We start from the raw sequence: 19,112 nt of genomic DNA, 5'->3' as shown, positions 1-19,112 counted from the left end.
TATATTTGTAATAAAACACCATGGCCCCAAGGAAAATATTTTTTTCTAGTGTGGCAGTCAATGTGATAAGCTGCCCCTCTGGATTTCCCTCTTCACATGGAGATTTCTTCTGTAGAGCGAAGGGCTTGGGACCACCCCATTTCCAAGCAGTGCCTGGTCCCGGGCTTTCCAAACCCGAGTCTCTCTTGAACCACCTTCCAAATTGGGGCCATAGCCAGGGACATCTACCGTATTATTCTTTGCGTGCTATTTTTCTTAAATCAATCCACTTTTTAAAAACATAAATGTGTTTAAAAAGGAAACTGTAGCAACATCAGTTACTGTAAGTGGAATGATCACCTCAATGCCAATAAAATAATGTCATGAAATCCTAACTAATGTCAGTGTCCCTAGCTAAAGACACTAAGTTTGAGGCCCGCTCCCACTTCCTTGAACAAAGGAGACCGCCAAGTGCCGGAGGAGGATGAAGGATACAGTGGCCCAACCCAGGACACTCTCCAGCACAGGCCTAAGGGCTGAGGGACAATAAAACAGGGCAACACTTTCTACCCACAGCTGAATGTTATTGAATGCCATTGCGTGTGTCATCCCAAATCATTCCAGGTATCCGTGGTGGACACTCCCATCCTGTCTCCCAAGAACATTTATCGGGCATCTACTATGTACCAGGGACTTTGTAGGAAGTAGGGCACCAAACAGAGTAAGAAAAAAAACCAAAAAGCTCTGTGCCATATGAGACTTAAAATCTATTATACACTGGGAAAAAAATAAAAAAGTCTAGGAGAGCCTCTTTCCAGTCTAGCACCTTAAATAAGGAAAGCCCCAGATTCAAAACTGAATACCAGCTCCCACCGCACACTCCCCTGCAAGAGACACAACACTCACCAAGCAGCGTCTCTGATTACGCTCCAGATAGGAAATGACAAGTGGTTATTAGTTTTTAAGTAACACGCATGCTTTGTAAGCAGTATTAACTGCCCCCGAAAACCTCAGGGCTTCCCAGATAAACAAGTCCCCACCCAAATGCCCTTCCCTACCCGTCTGAGGGGTAGCCCCCCGTGCCAAAAGACAACTGACATTTTAAACCACACCAAACTGTGTCTCTTTTAAATGTCAAGCAGGAAGGCAGCTCAGCTCAGCAGGTTTCTCCAGGACTGATTGAAAAACCACTTCTCTGTGGCTGGATTTAAAATCAATCAGTAGAGACAGCAAGAGAAAAAAAGCGAGGCCAGGACTGACCTTTGAGTCAAGGGCAACTGAAATGATTCACACTGGTGACTAATTATCTGTTTCTTCATCTTTATGTTTGTCTCTCCGCGAAAGGGAGCTGTCTTCCAAGCAGCTGAGACATACGGCCCGAATGCATTCCAGGCTTCTGTTGGGTCTCAGTTTGTTCAGATTTAGAGGAGCTGTTCTCTGCTCTGTGTGTTTGTGTCTTTAAACAACTGGCATTTGTCATTCTTTTAAAGCACACATAAAAAAGTTTAAGCTTCCTGAATCTTGTAAAGAAAAATAATAAAAGGATGCCTGCCTTATTTTTAAAACCTAAAATCTCTTTAAACTGTCTTAAAAGTATGCGCTACTTGGACTCAGAATCATATCACCAGCCTGAACCAAGATGTTATGCATTTTTATGTTACTTTCCCATTAAAAGGGATGAATTACGCTTTAGAATAATAACACATAGGCACCTGTATAAATTTAATAAACATCACTCTGTCTTACTCCGTGCTAGTCACTAAGCACTTTATAAATAACAACTTATTTAGTCCTCACGACAACCCCAGAAGGCTTGGTCCTATTGATATTACCCATTTTACAAAAAAAGGAACCAAAACCCAGATTGGTAGTAGGTGGCTCTGCTGGGCACTGAACCCGGCAGTCTGCCTGTAAGGGCCGTGATCTTGACCACTACTCTGTGCTGTCCCCGACACACTATGTGCTGAGTGCTTTGTGTGTTATTTCATGTACACCATACCGTAACCTATCAGGTAAGTCATATTTTTATTCCATTTTACAGATAAGGAAACTGAGGCACAGAGAGGCAAAGCAGCTTGCCAGAGACCACTCAGCAAATAAGTGAGAACCGGGGATTCCAACTTCACTAAGGTGTCACCCTGTTAGTTACTCATTGTCACCCAACACCTCCCACGCCCTCTCCACCATATGCCTTTGGTGAGAGGCAAGAAAGCAGCTGTGTCTGTGGATTAGAAATTATCCTCTAATTGGACCTGGAACCTCGAGCTCATTAGTCCTGTAGGATATTGTATAAGAAGGAGGGAAGTTTGTCTGATCTATCTTTAACAGAACACACCAGGAGGCTTAGTGACAAGAAATAACTTGGCTTAGGGGCACACATAATTACATCCAATTAAACACCAAGCACGGGAGTGGGGGAGAATGTCCTTAGAGCAACAGCTCTCGAAGTGTGGTTGGTTCAGGGTCCCCTGGAGGCTCCCCCAGGCCCTTTCGAGGGATCTACACAGTCAAAACGATTTTCTCAATAACACTAAGCTGTTTCTGCCTTTCCCTTGCGTTCTCCACAAGTTCTCCTGAGGCTACGTGATGGCAACATCACAACAGGTTGGATGAGAACCCGACATGAGAATCCAGCTGTCTTCTAAGAGGCAAGACAGTGCAGAGATTTGCAAACACAGAAAACGATGCCACTCTTCTTACTTTTTATTCCCAAAGTTAGTCTTCATAAAAATGCTATTTGTTGCTGCAACTAATGATCACCAAGCGGAAAAAAATGCTATTTGTGCTAATATATAATAAATATTATTTAAATGAATTAAGACACGTTTGAAAGCTTCCCAGATTTAATTTCTAATACGGTAAAGATAGACAGACATGACCCAAATGAGCAATAATTGTTTTACGAGTGTAAAGGGGTCCTGAGACTTGCTGCATGAGACTGTAGTGTCTGTTAATTGCAGGGACCACACTGGCCTGGTGGCCCTCTGCAGCCACTGCTCTGCAGTGCTTGGCACGCAGCAGGGACTGGGACGTGTAATTTTGGATGGAGGAATATCCAGCTGCACAGTATTGGCCATCCCTTCAGGGACAGGGGCCCACATGCATGATGGCGGATGCCAACACTCACATGGCTTACCTGGAAATAGTCTGTAATGAACGATCCAAGTTCACTCTTCAACAGCCGCCTGGGGAGAGAGAAACACCGTCAAGCAGCCTTCGATGGTACAGCTCGTGGTGATGAGCTCAAGGCCCATGACAATGACAATGTGCTCGCCAGTGGCACAGGGCTGGGGCCAGGCCTAAGAAAGGAGTGCACTTTCCTAGGACCTGGTAGCCCCTCAGCCCCCACTCCTATCGGGGAATTGCAGTGAAAGAAACCCCAGAAGATCTGCTCCTCAGTTCCCTTGGGAAAGTAACCATCTGAAGAGGGCAGCCACCGGAAATCCTAACTCTAACAGGGTAGGCAGGGGCAGCCCAAGGCACCTGGCTTCATATGAAGCAAAAAGCAGTAAGGAAGAGAGAGACCATCACCATTTTGCAATCCTCCACATCTGCAGAGCACTTGATAGTTTAAAACGCATTTTTCATACATTCTTCAAGGGTGGTAAAGTATGTGTGTGTGTCAGGGGGGTAATTAATATTCTTCCTATACAGACAAAAACAAAACTGAGGCCCAGAGAGGACCCCCCAACTAAGTCACAGCCAAGATTTGAACCCAGTCCTTCTGCAAATTCAATATCTTTTCCCGTAACCCTACCCCGTCTCTCCTCCAAATCCACCAGAGACACTCAGACCTGAAATTCCACTGGGAGCCATGGTTCGGGTGGTCTCCCCACCCCTCCCTGACAGACCGAGCCAGTCCTCAAAGGGGAGCATGGCAGGTGGATGGAGATTTTATTTATCCAGCAACAAACAAGGATTGAGCTGCCCTTTAAGGGCAGACGTTGTTCTAGCACCAGGAGTACGAAGGTGAACACGACAGGCAAGGGCTCTGCTCTCCGGGGTTTCTACTCTCGGGGGTTGGTGGACAGCACATTAATAAATATACTCAAGACAATTTCAAAGAATCTTAAGTGGCCCCCCCCAAAAAAATAAGGGTTTTGGAACCAGCTCTGCTTCTCCCTTGACAAATAATGGGGCCGTCCCCCCTGCTCTTTCTTTCCTGTGATCCAGGGAAGCTCAAAACGAGACTGACTGGCTTCCCGGAGCCTATGCGTCCCCCGGGGAGTAAACTCTTCATGGCTTCAACTGATTTCCTTTACTCAGCCCATGGGCTATGGTTATTAAGGAACAAATGCTCAAGCTTCTGACAACCCTTCCTGGTGTTACCTCCCCCTAGAACACGTTCACACACGTCCCTGAAGGGTAAACAGGAGGCTACAGCAAGACATTCTGCACAGACAACAGGGACAATAGCATTGAGACAGAAGAGAGAAATACCCATGACCTAACTTTCTGTACCAGAAAGAGCCCTGGAGAGCTGCAAACGTGTCTGTGGTGGATGCTGCATTTTGAGATCCAGTTTCATGGCAGGCTCCTGGCGGGCCACCCCATCAACACAACCCAGGGGTTCTCCCAGGTGTGGGCAGTCTGATCAGCGACAGGGAAGCCTTTGTCAAAAGGCACTGAGCTAAGAGCAGGTTGGGCGTAGCTGGTCTTTGAGGCAGAGGCCTCGCTCAGATAGGAAACAGCAACCAAGCAGGCAGCCCCCAGTGGATAGGTGGAGGCTTTGGAACAGGAAGAGGTAAGGAGTCTGCTTCCAACCACAGGAGACAGAGACACCTCCTAACAAGGTCTTGGTGGCCATTGGGAAGTCTCAAAACCATAGGTGAGGCTGGGTGTGACAGCTCATGCCTGTAATCCCAGCACTTTGGGAGACTGAGGCAGGAGGATCACTCAAGGCCAGGAGTTGGAGACCAGCCTGAGCAACACAGTGAGACCCTGCCTCTACAAAAAATAAGAAAACAATCAGTCGGGTATGGTGGTGTGCACCTGCAGTCCCAGCTACTAAGGAGGCTGAGGCAGAAGGATGGCTTGCGCACAGGAGGTCGAGGTTATAGTGAGCTATGATTGTGCCACTGCACTCTAGCCTGGGCAACAAAGCAACACCCCACCTTTAAAGAAAAAAAACTATAGGTGGAGAAGCCAAGCTTCATGAAAAAGTGGAAAAACAAGTCCTAATAATGAGCCACTTAGGGCAGAGCCTCTGCCAAGGATATCCCAGGTACTCACGATGCTGAGGGACTAACACGGCTGAGCTCAAATGACACGTGGCAGAATTGGTGTCCCGAGAAACCCACGCTGGGAAAAGGCTGTGCTCGTGAAGATGCCACGGGTAAGATGAACTAGAAAGAGGTCAGGGGTAAGGGGGCCTTCAAGGTCAAAAACCACGTGGAACAACACAGAAGAGGGATCTGTGCTGGCATAAAAACCGTAAACTGGAGCTGGACGTGATTATACCAGTGACGACTGCCCCAGGACGTGTCACAGTGGTGAAACTTGATGCTACCAATTGAGGAATCCAAGAGGCCTTCTGCCCTCCCTACCAGGAAGAGGCCGCACCCCACGGGGAGGCGGGAGGCACAGCACCCTTACACCGCAGCCAAGGCTGCAGCGAGCCCCGGCCAAGGCCAGCACTCTGCACAGCGCCACGGGAAGACAGAGTCTAGGTAGAAATCAGCCAATCATGGAGCAGAAGCCAGAGGAGATGATGCCACTGCCAAGACAAAGCCTTAGCGAAGAGGACTCTGAAGCCAGACGCAGCCGTGTCAGCACCACTAGGACAGTCAGTCACAGGTAAGAATAAAGCAGCAGAATGTGAAGCGGTGCCTTCCGCCACGCTGACGGGGTGATGACTAGTTCTTCACTGACGAGGAACCGGACACAGATGTGGGAATCTGCTTTATGTACTTTACACGTAACGGACTATACCCAGGTACAGCGGGAGAACCGCGTGTTTGTCCCTTTATCAAATCCCGAGTTCAAAGCCTTCTCCACTAGGTACTGTTATAGAGTCATCTAGACAGAACAGACTCTACCTGATCATTTGAGTCAAGATTCTAATGTCCTGGGTGGGCAATTACTGTACTTCGAGCCTGTATTAGCTATAATATGATTTGGTTTCCTGTAGTCCCTTTGAACTGAAATATATAGCTCCTGGATTTTTAAACATATACAAAAAAACACATGCATTAAAAAAATCATATATATACAATAAATCATTTATATATGTGTGTGTGTGTGTGTGTGTGTGTGTGTGTGTGTGTGTGTGTAGGTTGTGTGTCCTCCTCTCCATCCCTCCCCAGTAAGAGACTGGAGAAGCTGGAAGTTATTACTGGAAATTAAATAGGGCCATGAAACACTTTAGCCAACTTTATTCCCTGAAGTTCAAGGGAGACACCGTCCCACAGATGACGTACTACCCGCCCTGGGACCGGAGTCGTCCAATCCGTGGACCTGGTATAAAGTGTCCAGCTTCGCCAGCTACATATGCATCAAGAAACTCTGGAAGAATGCCGCATCGGCTACTGTTAGAATATTTATCTCTGAGGAAGCTGGGAATGGGAGCTGGGTTTCTGGGATACACGGGTGGGAGACTCTCCACTGTATACCTTGTTATATGTTTAAGATTTTTTAACCATGTGAATACAATCCTATTCAAAAACAATTTTTTAAAAGATTCTAAAATACAATCACCACAACCAAGGTGACTGCAGGACAGCCTGAAGCCGAGAAAGAATCATGGGTGTGAGTCTCCCTACCAGGAAGCAGGCTGCTCAGGGGGACCTGCCTGTCCAGCCCCCTCAGGCTGGTACCCTGAGAACCTCTGCTCTTACATAACAGAGTGAAAAGGCGAGGAAAGGGGGCCCGGGGTCCACCCACAGGTGCTGCCTAAGCCAACCTGTGGGTAGACCACAGCTGAGTCGCGCTGCAAATCTACCATCTGTTTCTATACTCCGTGTTTATGCCGCGTGCACTGGGTTACAAGGCTTTCGAAAACCTCTATTCTTATCTCTGCTGAACTGAGAAAAGGGGATTTTAGACACCTTTGTCCTCACACACCACCTCTAGTGGAACTTGGCAGAACTTCTTCCACTGAAGAGTCACACTCTCCTTATACCCCCAAAAGGAAAGAACTCACAGAGGTCAGAGACCCCATTACTTAATTCTTCAAATCGTAACCATTTACTGAAAACCTGTTATGTGTTAGACATGGTGCTGGATGCTAGAAGAAAAGGATGAAACAGATAGAGCTCAGACAACAATTTCCTCCTGTCTGGGCCACCCTCTCGTAGGGCACGGGAGGTTTGTCTTACCCTAAAGTTGAGAGTAAAAAGTATCGAGACAGAGATACATAGGCCCAAATCACAGAGGGACAATTCACCCTGTAACCTCACGCACTAAGTGTGCCAATTTAACTGGTAAAGGACAAGGAAGAAGAGAAAAGCAAGAGAGACAGCCGAATTAAACAGCCTGTGGTTTGTGGTTCCCTAGATGTGGAAAAGACGAAAATCCTAATTCCCGATACCTGGGACATACGTTCCCATGAGGCTGGGGCCTAGAATCTGGCAGCCTGCCTTCTACTTTCCCCCTCTTTCCTAGGGTTCCTTCCCTGCCAACAGCAAAGCAATTATCTACTGGAATAAAAAATAATCATCACAATAAGGAACAGTAAACAAATTGCTCCTGGGATGGAGCCTTTTTCTCTTCCAGTTAGAGTTTACTGGGCGCTTGCTGGGTGCCAGATACCATTGTCAACAACATATGTGTTTCTCCATTTACGCCTAAAACAGAACCGAAAGGTGGTAGCAATATCCTCATTTTTTATTCACAAGGACAATGACCCCAACAAGCACAGGCCAGAGATGACAGGTGTCCTGTTGAGAGCAGGGAGCCCAGGGCTGCCTGGGTCTGACTCTCGACAGCCACTTAGTAGCTGTTGTTAGCAACAGCCTGGGCAGATTCACTGGTCCTTCACACTTTCATTTCCTCAACTAGAACTGAGGAATGAAGATGAGGAGGATGCCTGCTTCACAGGATTATTGCAAGGGTCAAATGAGTTAATCCTCATCGAGTTCCGAGCACGGTGCCTGGCTCACAGCAAGGCTCAGCAAGCGTCAAGCCGCTATGATTTCACCGAGATCTGTCAAACCTCAAAGCTCACGCTCATGAGGATTCCTCATCGCCGCTCTCAGCGTCTTCTTACACGTACAACCAAACTAGCATCTCCTACGCCTGGGATTGAGGACCCAGAGGAAACTCATAAAGGGGGCAGTATATTAGGGCCAGATCCCCCTGGTTAAGAAGGTAGGAAAGTAGAAGCAGAGCTTTGGAGAAAACAGTTGCTGGTACTAAAAACTAACATGCAAGCAGCCCCCCGGCTTCAGCGGCCCCCACTCGATCTGTTTCATGTACCAGACTTCGGGGCCCGGGTTTCATTTGAAAATAGAATTCTGTTGCTAACCACCACCACCACCAATCCATTGAGCTAGGAGGAGGAAGCTGGGGAGACGAGAGTAATGGGAAGGGAAGAGTTACGTGGGACCCGGCCAAAAAGGGAAACAGAGCGTGAAGTTCAATCACAAGCCAAAAGGAGCCATAATAGGAAAAAGAAAATGGGGAACCATTCACTGGTCTATATTATCTCACCCCTTCTCCCTCCCAGGCTGACCAGCTGAGACACCACCCCAGGTGACAGGATTTCCTGTTATTACGCAGACCTGCTAGCTTACTCCTCACCGTCTTGTTAACTCAACTTCCCACTTCTGTGGGTTTAAAGGTAAATAAAGGAGGCACTGCCAGAGCTGAATTCTAGCCGGTGGAGAGGCTCAGGGACGGCAGGATGGCGGGATGGCGGGATGGCAGGCAGAGCGGGTGAGGGCAGATGTGACGGGGAGAAACCACCTCGAATCCGAGGCACAATCTCCCCCGCACACAGGGAAAGACCCAAGGCAGCAAAAGCCCTCTCTCTGCCCCATGCTCTTCCCAGGCGAGGTTAAAGAGCATGAGGCAGCTTGCAGGCAAGCGCTGCAGTGTAGCCAGGGTGCGTTCAGACACCACATCTGTTGTTAAATATTTCTGTGCCATCTGGCTAATAGGGGCTGCCCCAAGCACCCAAGAATCCCACCCCGGTTCCTTTGCGAGATCCACCCAGACCACGTCAAGATCCAGGAATAGCAGTCCCCCCGGGGTCCTGCGCCCAGCGCTACAGCCAGTCAGTGCCCACCCAGCCTGACTGTTAGATTCTCTGAAGATGCCCACCTGGCTTCTGCAACAGGACGTATTTCAAGGAGGCAGCATCTTTTAAGCAGTGACCTGTGCAAAGACCCCTCTCCTCCTCCGATCCATTCCATGGGGCCCACAGGAGGTGGTGCCCACGACTCAGGACACACGAGTGCTAACACCTTCCTGTTGTCTGCACTCTAGTGGGTGGCCGTGGGGACAGTGAGAAACACAAACGAGACAGACTGACAAAGAGCATTTATTGAGCTCCTAATTATGTGGTATGCACTATGCTAGGCCATTTGCATGCGGCATTGTGGATGGGGAAACTGATGTGCAGAGCCTTGCCTGGGCCAGACACGGGTGGATCCCGACTCAGAGGCCCGCCTGAACGTCAGGCAGTGCTGCCTCCCATGCCACAGGTGAGGAAGGGAAGCAGGTGAATTTCTCCAAAGCCAGCAGCCAGGCCTCGCTCCCCTGGCAGGTTCCATGCCAGACTGTGGGTCTGGCATCGCCACATCAGACCTTTCCAGAGAGGCCAGACACCTGGGTATTCAGGTGAGATGTCTACATTTCTAAACAACTTTTAGGCCAAACACCAGGTGGGCCATCCCCGTGGGTTTCCGATTTGCCGCTTCCCTCTAACTACCCTTCCCACCCTCCAAACCAAGGCTGTCTCTCAACCACGGCGGGCACCAGGGAGCAACACACAATCGGGCAGAGTCACTGGGGCCCAAAAGAGAAGACCTCACCTTAACCCTTCCCAAACCAAGGCTCCTCAGAAGACAATGCCCCCCTTTCCTCATGGTCTATTGGTAAACCTGTGTCGAACCTACATCTGGACAATGCCAGCTCTGTGTGCCTCTTGCAGCCTACTTACTACGTATTTAAGAACACAGGAGGCTTGGGTTCAAATCCCAGCTCAGGCACTTACTCCATAGGTGACTCTGGGAGAGTTATTCTACCTGCCTGGGTCTGTACTTCCTCCTTGTAAGACAGGGACATAGTACCTATCTCACAGGAGCCTGGGGAGTTTTGAAAGAGTTCACATACATAAAGCACTTAGAACAGTGGTCCCCAACCCTTTTGGCACCTGGGACTGGTTTCACGGAAGACAATTTTTCCACGGACAGGGGTGGAAGGACTGGGGGTGGGGGAGATCTGACAGGAGGTGGAGCTCAGGCTGTGATTTGAGCCATGGGGAGTGGCTGTAAATACAGATGAAGCTTTGCTCGCGCGCCCACTGCTCACCTCCTGCTGTGCGGCCCGGTTCCTAACAGGCCACAGACCGGTAATGGTCCGTGGCCCAGGAGCTGGGGACCGCAGCTTAGAACAGAGCCTTGCACACACTAAATGCTCAGCAAGCGTCTGCTATAATCATAACCTCATGGAATCGGGCCTCAGACAGGTCTACTCCGCCAGCCCGTGCGCTGGACCCAGGCGCCCCTTCTCACCCCCTTCCAGATCTTCCCCCAGCTGTGGGTCCCACTGCAGTCGGCAGACTCCGTGAAAGAGGTGGAAAAATCCGAGGTGGATTTCCCTGCGGGGTTGGAGCAGCCAACTGACTCAGAAGGAGGACATTTCAACTCAGACCTGTCAGAGATCAAGCACAATTCTTGGAACCTCCCCTTTCCTTGAAAATCTCTGGGGTTTCCTTCGCAACGCCTCCTCCCTCCCGGCAAGAACAGAAGGTTGGAGAGAGAAGGAAAATGTGCGTTTCCTGCCTCGGGCCAGCTGCAGATAACTCATGTCTGGCTTCCGGAAACCTCATCTCTGAGCATTTATTTCTGCAGAGAAACAAGTCCTCCCAGGGAGTCGGAGGGGTGGGAGGGGGTGGGAGGGCACGGAGAGAGTGGTGACAGGAAAGTTCTATCCTCAGCTGCCCTTTCCGCCTGCTCCCCGCGTGTTCCCCCTTCACATTCCAACTTAGATATCACTTTGTCTTGAATCTAATCATGTGGCCCTCCCCCACACAGCCCAGGCCCCCCAGATTCTGCTATCACCCCACTAAAAACATCATGTGATAACTGCTGGCGTAGGTCCCCTCTCTCACTCTGCTGTAAGCTCCCCAAGAGCAAGAACCAGCTACCTCAGGGGCCACTCCAGAACCCAGCCCAGTACCCGGCAGAGCAGAACCTACTGTGTACAGGTTCTTACAAGAACCAGTAAACATAAACCTTGGGGGTATTTTCCCTCCACACTTTTCTAACTCTTCTTGGTCACATAAAATCAGTAGGACAGTTGGCTGAGAGGACTGTTTAGGAAGAGTGTGCCCCTGGGGCAGAGAGCTTCGCCACTCCCGTTCTTGGAAGGGCTCATGAAACCTAAACCTCTAACCAGACTCATCCCCACTGCCAAAATGCAGCCACGGCAGGGGTGAGGCTGGAGAGGGGCGTTGAAAACCACGTCAGGGACCCACAGAGAATTCAAACAAGAAGGCTCCCAGGATCAGCCCAAGCTATGGGAGGTGGAAATTTTGGGGTGCCAGAATTATAGGTTGTGTGATGATTGGGGTATTTAGCCATAGTATATCTACTCCGAAAAGTCATTGTCTTGCCTTTAGGGATATAACAATGTACAAGCTCTGCTTTCTAAAGCAGTTTCATTAGAAAATATTCTTATTTATGGTTTTCATATCAACAGATCACGTGCCCTGATTTTTATTTGGGGGAACATTGGCCGCTATATTGAGGTGTGACATTTCTGATGGATTTACTCTTAAAGCATAGAGACAGATGTCTCCGGATCTGATACTCTGTTTCAGGACTTGGCTATCCTCAGTCCCAAGTTCTTCCTCATAGCAACCTCAAATTCTGTCTGCTATAATTTAAACCAGAGCCCATTTTCAAAGACACGTCTTAAGAGAATGGGCCACTTATTTGTAATGACTGCATTACAGGACCCAGTTACATAAAATATCGACCTTCCCATTCATCTTTTGCACTGGCTAATATTTAAATAAATGCACGTTGCCCAGGTCCACGCTAACTCCACAATTAGAAAGGTGGCCAGGGATGGCTAGGATGGGTGGCCCAGGGAAACTGATTTAGGCTTCAACACTGGACTTGGATAATCCATCAAAAAGTTTATTACCATTTGGCTTGAGTAGAATGAAGAACTGAGAAAGTCATTTCCTCTTGCTCTTTCCTCTGTGGAAAGGAGAAACAGCTGGCTCTCCTTGTAAGAACTTAGCCTCACCCAAACTTCAATTCCAAGCACACTCTTTGAGGAGCCAGTCTCAGACTCTCCAGTTCAAAGTGAGCTCACCCCATCCAAACTGCTGGAGAAGTCTTTATACAGTGCTGTGCATGGAGCAATTCATCACACCGCTCTGTGCTCTCATGCACAATACTCACCCTCATTTATCACTTTATTATTCCTAAATGTTCCCAGTGATAAGAATAATGGCTAAGAATTATTAAACATTTATTATACACCAGATCCTGTCCTAAGGATGCTTTTAGCATTATCCCAATCCTCCGAACCACCCTGAGGTTGGTGCTATTATTATTACCTTCATTTTATAAAAGAAAAAACAGATTTAGAAAGATGAAGTAACTGGCCCAAGGTCACACGCTAGCCTCATCTTGATCCCCAGTCTCTGCATCCAGAAGCTGTTCTGTTAAGTTAAAAAATTCTATTGAACCTAGCACAGATCTTCTTGCAAACAGGACTGTCACAACTGATTGAAAGATGGGCCCGAGAACAACACAGCCTTCTCTCCTTCCATATCTTTTTTCTAACGTTCCCACCATCCTGTGCCCCCCCCTCCAGCACGTGCCCCACTGGTCATGCCCCAACCCTGTTGAGTTGATGTATCCATTCCACAAACAAGTCTTCCAAAAGGAAAATGAAAAGGAAAATCAAGACCCAAGGGTCTATTCGAAGGGAACCACAAAGCAGCATGTCCATCTCAGTGTTTTAAGTTCTGACATAAGGGCAGCTGTGCTTATTTCCACATAGGAACTTGCAGCTGTGGGAGCACGTGCAGGTCAGCTGGCTTTATTCAGCTTGGGACATCCAGGTCACGTCAATGCCTGGGACGCGCTTCACGCTCTCGGCTATACCCCGAGTCTGATGTGAAAGCTGATCTCCATTCTAGCCACTGTATTAGAGACCAGAAGACAGAGGTGCAGAAATATGGGGAGTAAAAGCTCTGATTTTCTTAAAGCTTTGGTTTATTCTGGGCTCAATTCACATCTGAGCAAATAGTTTCAAGCCCCCATTGTACGCATTTCCCACCAGTCTGAAAAATCACTCAGAACAGAGAGAAACCTCTAGTGGCACCCCTAACCCTAACACTAGAGAGGGGGGTGGGGGAGTGCCGCGCTCCTCAGGTGGCGTATCAATCCCAGGACATGATCAGAGATAGCTCACAGAGGACTTGGGACAGGAATGATGACAGAAAAAAAGATCAGGAGCCATCAGCTTAACCCTTCTCCCAACACAAAACTTCTCCCTCGGACATTACAATATAGTGCAAAGAACAAAGGTTTTGCTGTGTGTCCCCTCAAATTCATATGTTGAAGCCTTAGCCCCCGTAGGGTGAGATCTGGAGATGGGGCCTTCGGGAGATGGTTAGGGTCAGATGAGGTCATGAGGGTAGGGCCTTCATGATGAGATTAGTGTCCTCATAAGAAGGGCCCCCAGAGATCTTGCTCTCCCCCTCGCACACACAAAGAGGTCAAAGTGACCTCACACTGAGATGGTGGCCACCTGCAAGCCAGGCAGAGGGCCCTCACTGAAACTGAGCTGGCCAGCACCTTGATCTTGCACTTCCTGGTCTCCAGAACATAGAGAAATAAATTTCTGTTGTCCAAGCCACCAAGTCTATGGTACTTGTTATGGCAGCCCACGCTGACTAATAGCAGATGTCTAGATCAGAGAGGAGTTCAAATCCTGACTCCACTGTTCACAGCTGTCTGACCTTGGACAAGTTATATAGTTTCTCTTATCCATAATTTTCCCCTCTGTCAACCACTCCTAACAAAGGGCTGTGAGGAGGGTTGAACGTATCGATGCACAGAGAAGGTGCCTAGCGCTGTTGGGACTCACCCCCCAGCAGCAACGCCTCCCCCCTGCATGTGACAGCTGGTCCCGTAAGGGGCAGCTTGCTGGCCACATTCAGTCCACAGAAGTTTGGCCTGCACCAATGTTTGGGGAAATTTGGATTATTTACCAACATTTGAAAGTCAGGAAATCTCACATAAAAATCTCAATTTCCGGCTCTTCTTGAGAAATGAGATTATGTATCACTGCACCTGTGTTCTGCCAAGGTAATCCCCCTTTGATAGAGGGCGAGATTTCGCCTCTGGGCACCCAGGCCAGCTTCACCCATTTAGAAGGCCTGCCTGGCACCTAAAGGCTTCTGAATCAGCAGCCCCGGGTGACATCTGGCTTGGCTTCTACTTGTCCTAGCTGCCCGCAAACAGAGTTTTTAAGTACAATTTCAGGATCAGCCTCCCGCAGTGAGGAACAATGAGCACGTTCCTGAGTCGCTGTTTTATTTATTTACACTTCTATTGTGAGCTAAAGAACTTCATGGAAAGGCCAGGATCTTAGTTTTAGAGTTCTTAGAGGAAAACTGAGCTCTTGCAACCTGAGGGTTGGCTGACCTAGCTTTGGCCCCATCACTCAACTTCTTGGGGCCTCAGTTTCCTCCTCTGTAAAATCAGCCTTTGAGCTAGATAATCGCTTTTGTCTCTTTCCATATTTACGTGAGTGTGATGTGAAATTCAAGCACGTGGGTAGAAATTTAACACAACTCTGTTTACTTATGAGCTCTAAAGGTTTTAATGGAAGCAAAGCTCTTAAAACACCTCATTTACTCTTAACACGGGCCTTAACTAAATGTAAACAGGACCCAAATAATGGCCTTGTTTATTGTTCTGCCCACTCCAGGGCCTTGATGTTCTGCACTTAACACACCTGGAGAGGAACCATCAAAGTTCTGATGGTTCAACCTCCTACCCCTAGGAGATTCTGATGCTCAGGGACCTGCCTGACTTTCAAACCCAACCACATCCCTATGCACCTGGGCGGGCCTTCTTTTGGTTCCTTGCTCATTGCAACCACAGGACCTTTGCACATGCAGTTTCTATCACCTGGAGCCCTCTTCACCTAGTTAATTCCCACTGACACTTCAGATCACAGCACCAGCATCATATCCGCCATTCCTGGCCTCCCTGGCAAGATCAAGTCATACCAACACATGCTTTCATCTGATCAACTGCATTGTAGCAGCCGTCACAGTTGAATTTTACATTTACATGTGTGACTAAGTGACTAGTGACTATCTTCCCAATGAAAATAAATTCCAAGAGGGCAGGTTCCACTTCTGTCTTTGCTCCTTGTTGTCTCTCTGGTGCCTGGCCAACAGGGAGACACTCAAGCATTTGTTGGTAAACCACTTAGTAAAAGTATAGCAATAAAATCCCAAGCATTCCGGTTCTGACCACTAAGCCACATGGCCTGACATAGTGCCTAATGATTAGCAGAGCACAGTAGATGTTTACAGAATAAATGACAGCTACCATCTATCAACCCTCTACCCCTTACCCCCTAAAACATACTATACACATGAACAAATGGATGAACTGTCTCTGGATCAGAAGTCAACAGCCATAAGAGCAACATAAAATATAGCTGACAGAAAAAGCAACAAGAACCCAGCAAGAAAAACAAAACATTACAAAACTTAAGGTAAGGCTCCTGGTGGGGTAGCCGGCTCTGCCTCAGCTCAAGCCCATGGGGGGAAAACAGCACCAGACCTGGCCTGCCACATACCTGATGTTTTCATTCAGTGCATAGAGCTCGTTGCTTTGCAAGCCACCCCCTTTGAAAACGTTGATCACAGCAGTTTGGACGCTGCAGGGAAATAGAGAAAACCTGGTTAGCGAATCTGCCTTCAGGGCCATTTCAACAAGCAACTCAGGGCCGAAGGCGGGTGGAAGGGCCAGGAAACCCATGGCACGAACACGGCCACATTCTCCAGGCCCGTAGTCTACCGTTTCCTTCTCAGCGTCCTTGGAGAGGAAGGAAGATGGGCTCAAAGGACTCCAAAGTGGCCCCCGCTTTCTCGTAGGCGGCAGGTCTTCCTCCCTCGCCTCCCTGGCAGCCCTGCTGGTGCGCGGTGACAATAAAGGGCAGGCCTTGGGATCTGCTCTCAGGAAACTGCGTGCCTGGCACCACTGGGCCTGGAAGAATCCGAAATGGCACTTGCTACGAGCAGGAGCTGACCTGTGTGGAGCTGTTTCTCCTGGGAGGTCACTGCCTTCGCGGGGCAGCTTGGTGGCCTGGCGCTAACACGAAATGATAGTTCCTTGCCTTTTTAATAACATTTTCCTTGGCCCCTTTCCTTTTTGGTTTCCTTTACATGCCACTTCCATTCCCACTCCCGTGGGGCGTACAGGCAGTAAGAGTTAGTCCCTCGCGGGGCCACAGGGCTTAACGCCACAGGCTCTGGGACCCCAGCCCAACCTTTCAGCAAAACAGCTGCTCACAATCCTGCCTCTATCCAGGGCCCCAGGCCTTTTCTTTAAAGAATAAGAATCCATTTAACACCACAACATTTCAGAGTTCCCGCTCCATCCCCATCATCGGAGTTGTGGTTTCCGTGTCCATTCATTGAAAACCCCCATACTGACCCAAACGACAAAGAATTCAGTCATGTTTTAAAATAATGATGCACATAATTCATCCAAAGAGTATCTGCATAGATTTTTAAAATGGTAGCCCACAAGAGCATAAGGCATAGAACCGATTCAGTCTCCACGCACTGCCTGGTGCAGGAAAGGTGGGCTAGACACCTACCAAAACTCCCAAGCACCTGTGGCTCACAGGTACTGATAATCTTCGGTTTACGCCACTCAATTTAACTCTTCATAGATATATGTCTTCTCTTCCCAAATGGGAAGGAGGTAACTCACACGAGCCCACCTTCAGATCCTCTGAGAGTTTGGAGTGTGACTCATGAGCATGAACAGTAACTGCAAATTCCAATCCAACTTTCCCTGGCTGGTTAACTGACTCTGACAGGCCAGAGGCTCCCAGTGATCTACTTTCCTGCTACTAAAATAAGGTAAGCGAATGGACACAACTGGACGTAAGAACTTGCTCTCAATGTCATTTGCCCCTGTAATCACGGCCTTCCAGAGGCAGAGATCCCAGGGGTGGCAGCAGCTCAGCCAGCGCGCAGATGTCCCCCCTCACCCTGCCCTGGCCCGTGGCAGCCCTCCGCCCCGCACTGGCCGCCTCCTTTACCTGTTCCAGGCGGAGCTGGAGCTCAGCTGCAGAGCCTGCCGGGTGGCTTGGAATCGGGGCAGGTCGCTGAGCACCGGGGAGCTCATGAAGCGCGGTCTAGGCCTGCGGAAGGAGCCCATCTTGCGGAACTCGACGGGCAGAATGGGAGGGAAGCCACGGGTCATAAGTCCAGGTGAGGGTTCGGCTTCGCCTCTAGGACCGGAAGGTTCTGACTGCCCAGGAAAAGGGCTTCTCCCAGGGCTGCCTTCCCGCCCTCAGGCTTTCTTAAAATCACAAATGTAGCCAACACCTGAAAAGAGAGGGCAGCTTTTACTGAGAACTCCTGGTCCGAGGAGACCAAATCTTAGAGGATTTTGGCTGGGACTTTCCAGCCAAACTATCCTAAAATCAACTCCTGGACCCAGCAATAGCATCCACTCCCTGAGGGTTCCCATTTGTAAGGTTTCACAGGTTTGTTTTTGATTATAACAGTGTGGTCACCCCAAAATGGGAAGACAATGACCATGGGGCCAGGTCGAGCCCAGTCCTGCAGAAAAATGATTTCTGAGCTGTGCGTGACTCTGGTTCCCACGTATACCCATCAGTTAGGACATTGTCTGGGTGCCTGAAGCCCCCAACATTGTGCAGTAAGAGATGGCTTTTTCCTTTTTTCCGAGACAGGGTCTCACTATGTTGCCCAGGCTGGAGTGCAGTGCCATGATCATAGCTCACTGCAGCCTCCACCAGCTGGGCTCAAGCGATCCTCCCACCTCGGCCTCCTGAGTAGCTGGGACTACAAGCAGGTGCCACTACATCCAGCTAATTTCTTTTTTTGTTTTTCACAAAGACAGGGTCTTGCTATGTTGCCCAGGCTGCTCTCAAACTCCTGACCTCAAGTGATCCTCCTGCCTTGGCCTCCTAAAGTGCTGGGATTATAGGCATGAGCCAGATATGGCTTTTTAAAGCCTGCCTCCAGAAGAACACAACAATTCCTCATCCTGGCACTGAAGATCTTCCATGATACGCCCTTACCATGCCACTCCATGCGTATTGCTCAGTGTCCCCCAAAGTATCAGTGTCTCTTCACTCAGGCGCAGACCCTCACCATCCCTTACCTGCTGTTTGTTCATTCATTCCATCCGGGCATACTCACTGAGTGTCTACTGTTTATTGACCACTGTGAGCTGAGGAGCACCCAAAGATTTCTGAGACCAAGTCCCTGCCCTCAAAGGACTCAGTCTATAGGGAAGATAACTGTCTATTGGTGTATTCATTTATGCAATAAATATTCATTGAGCACCTGTTAAGCACAGGCACTCACTTAGGCAATGGGAGACGTAACGATGGCCCTGGAGACCATGGTGGCTCTGCCCCGGGGGGCACCGTGTCATGTCACACTCAGCCCCTCCCCCAGGCTTCCCATCCTACCTACTGCTCTCCTTGCCCAGAATTCTCTCTCTTTTCCTCTTTGCTTATCTAAACCCAACTTACCCTGCAGGGTTGGGCTCAAGGATATTGTTCCCTAGTGGCAGTTCCTGGGAGATTTTATGGCTTCGTGGTTAAAGGCAATAGCTTTGGAGTGAACCTGGGTTCGAGTCTTAACTTGGCCACTCCCAAACTGTATGACTTTGGACACACTGAGTCCAAAGTCCTCAGCTGTTACCAGTGCC

General features: G+C 48.9%; 1 protein-coding gene across 7 annotated transcripts in view; it reads right to left on the bottom strand.

Annotated features, from left to right (window-relative positions):
* PRR5L (proline rich 5 like) overlaps positions 1–19,112 on the bottom strand; it is a 73,923-nt gene that overhangs the window by 35,180 nt on the left and 19,631 nt on the right. For 6 of the 7 annotated variants that reach the window (XM_045557821.1, XM_045557825.1, XM_045557824.1 and 3 more), the window contains 3 exons: positions 17,464–17,752; positions 15,988–16,068; positions 3,116–3,164 (listed from right to left, as the gene is read on the bottom strand). In XM_045557821.1, the coding sequence (XP_045413777.1) occupies positions 3,116–3,164; positions 15,988–16,068; positions 17,464–17,627 (294 nt within the window). In that variant the 5' untranslated portion in view covers positions 17,628–17,752. The remainder of the gene's footprint in view (positions 1–3,115; positions 3,165–15,987; positions 16,069–17,463; positions 17,753–19,112) is intronic. The other variant, XM_045557828.1, reaches the window with a different exon arrangement.

The sequence above is a fragment of the Lemur catta genome, chromosome 7 (assembly GCF_020740605.2).
Source record: "Lemur catta isolate mLemCat1 chromosome 7, mLemCat1.pri, whole genome shotgun sequence".
Taxonomy (NCBI): Eukaryota; Metazoa; Chordata; class Mammalia; order Primates; family Lemuridae; genus Lemur; species Lemur catta.
This window is presented reverse-complemented; position numbering and strand designations above follow the sequence as displayed.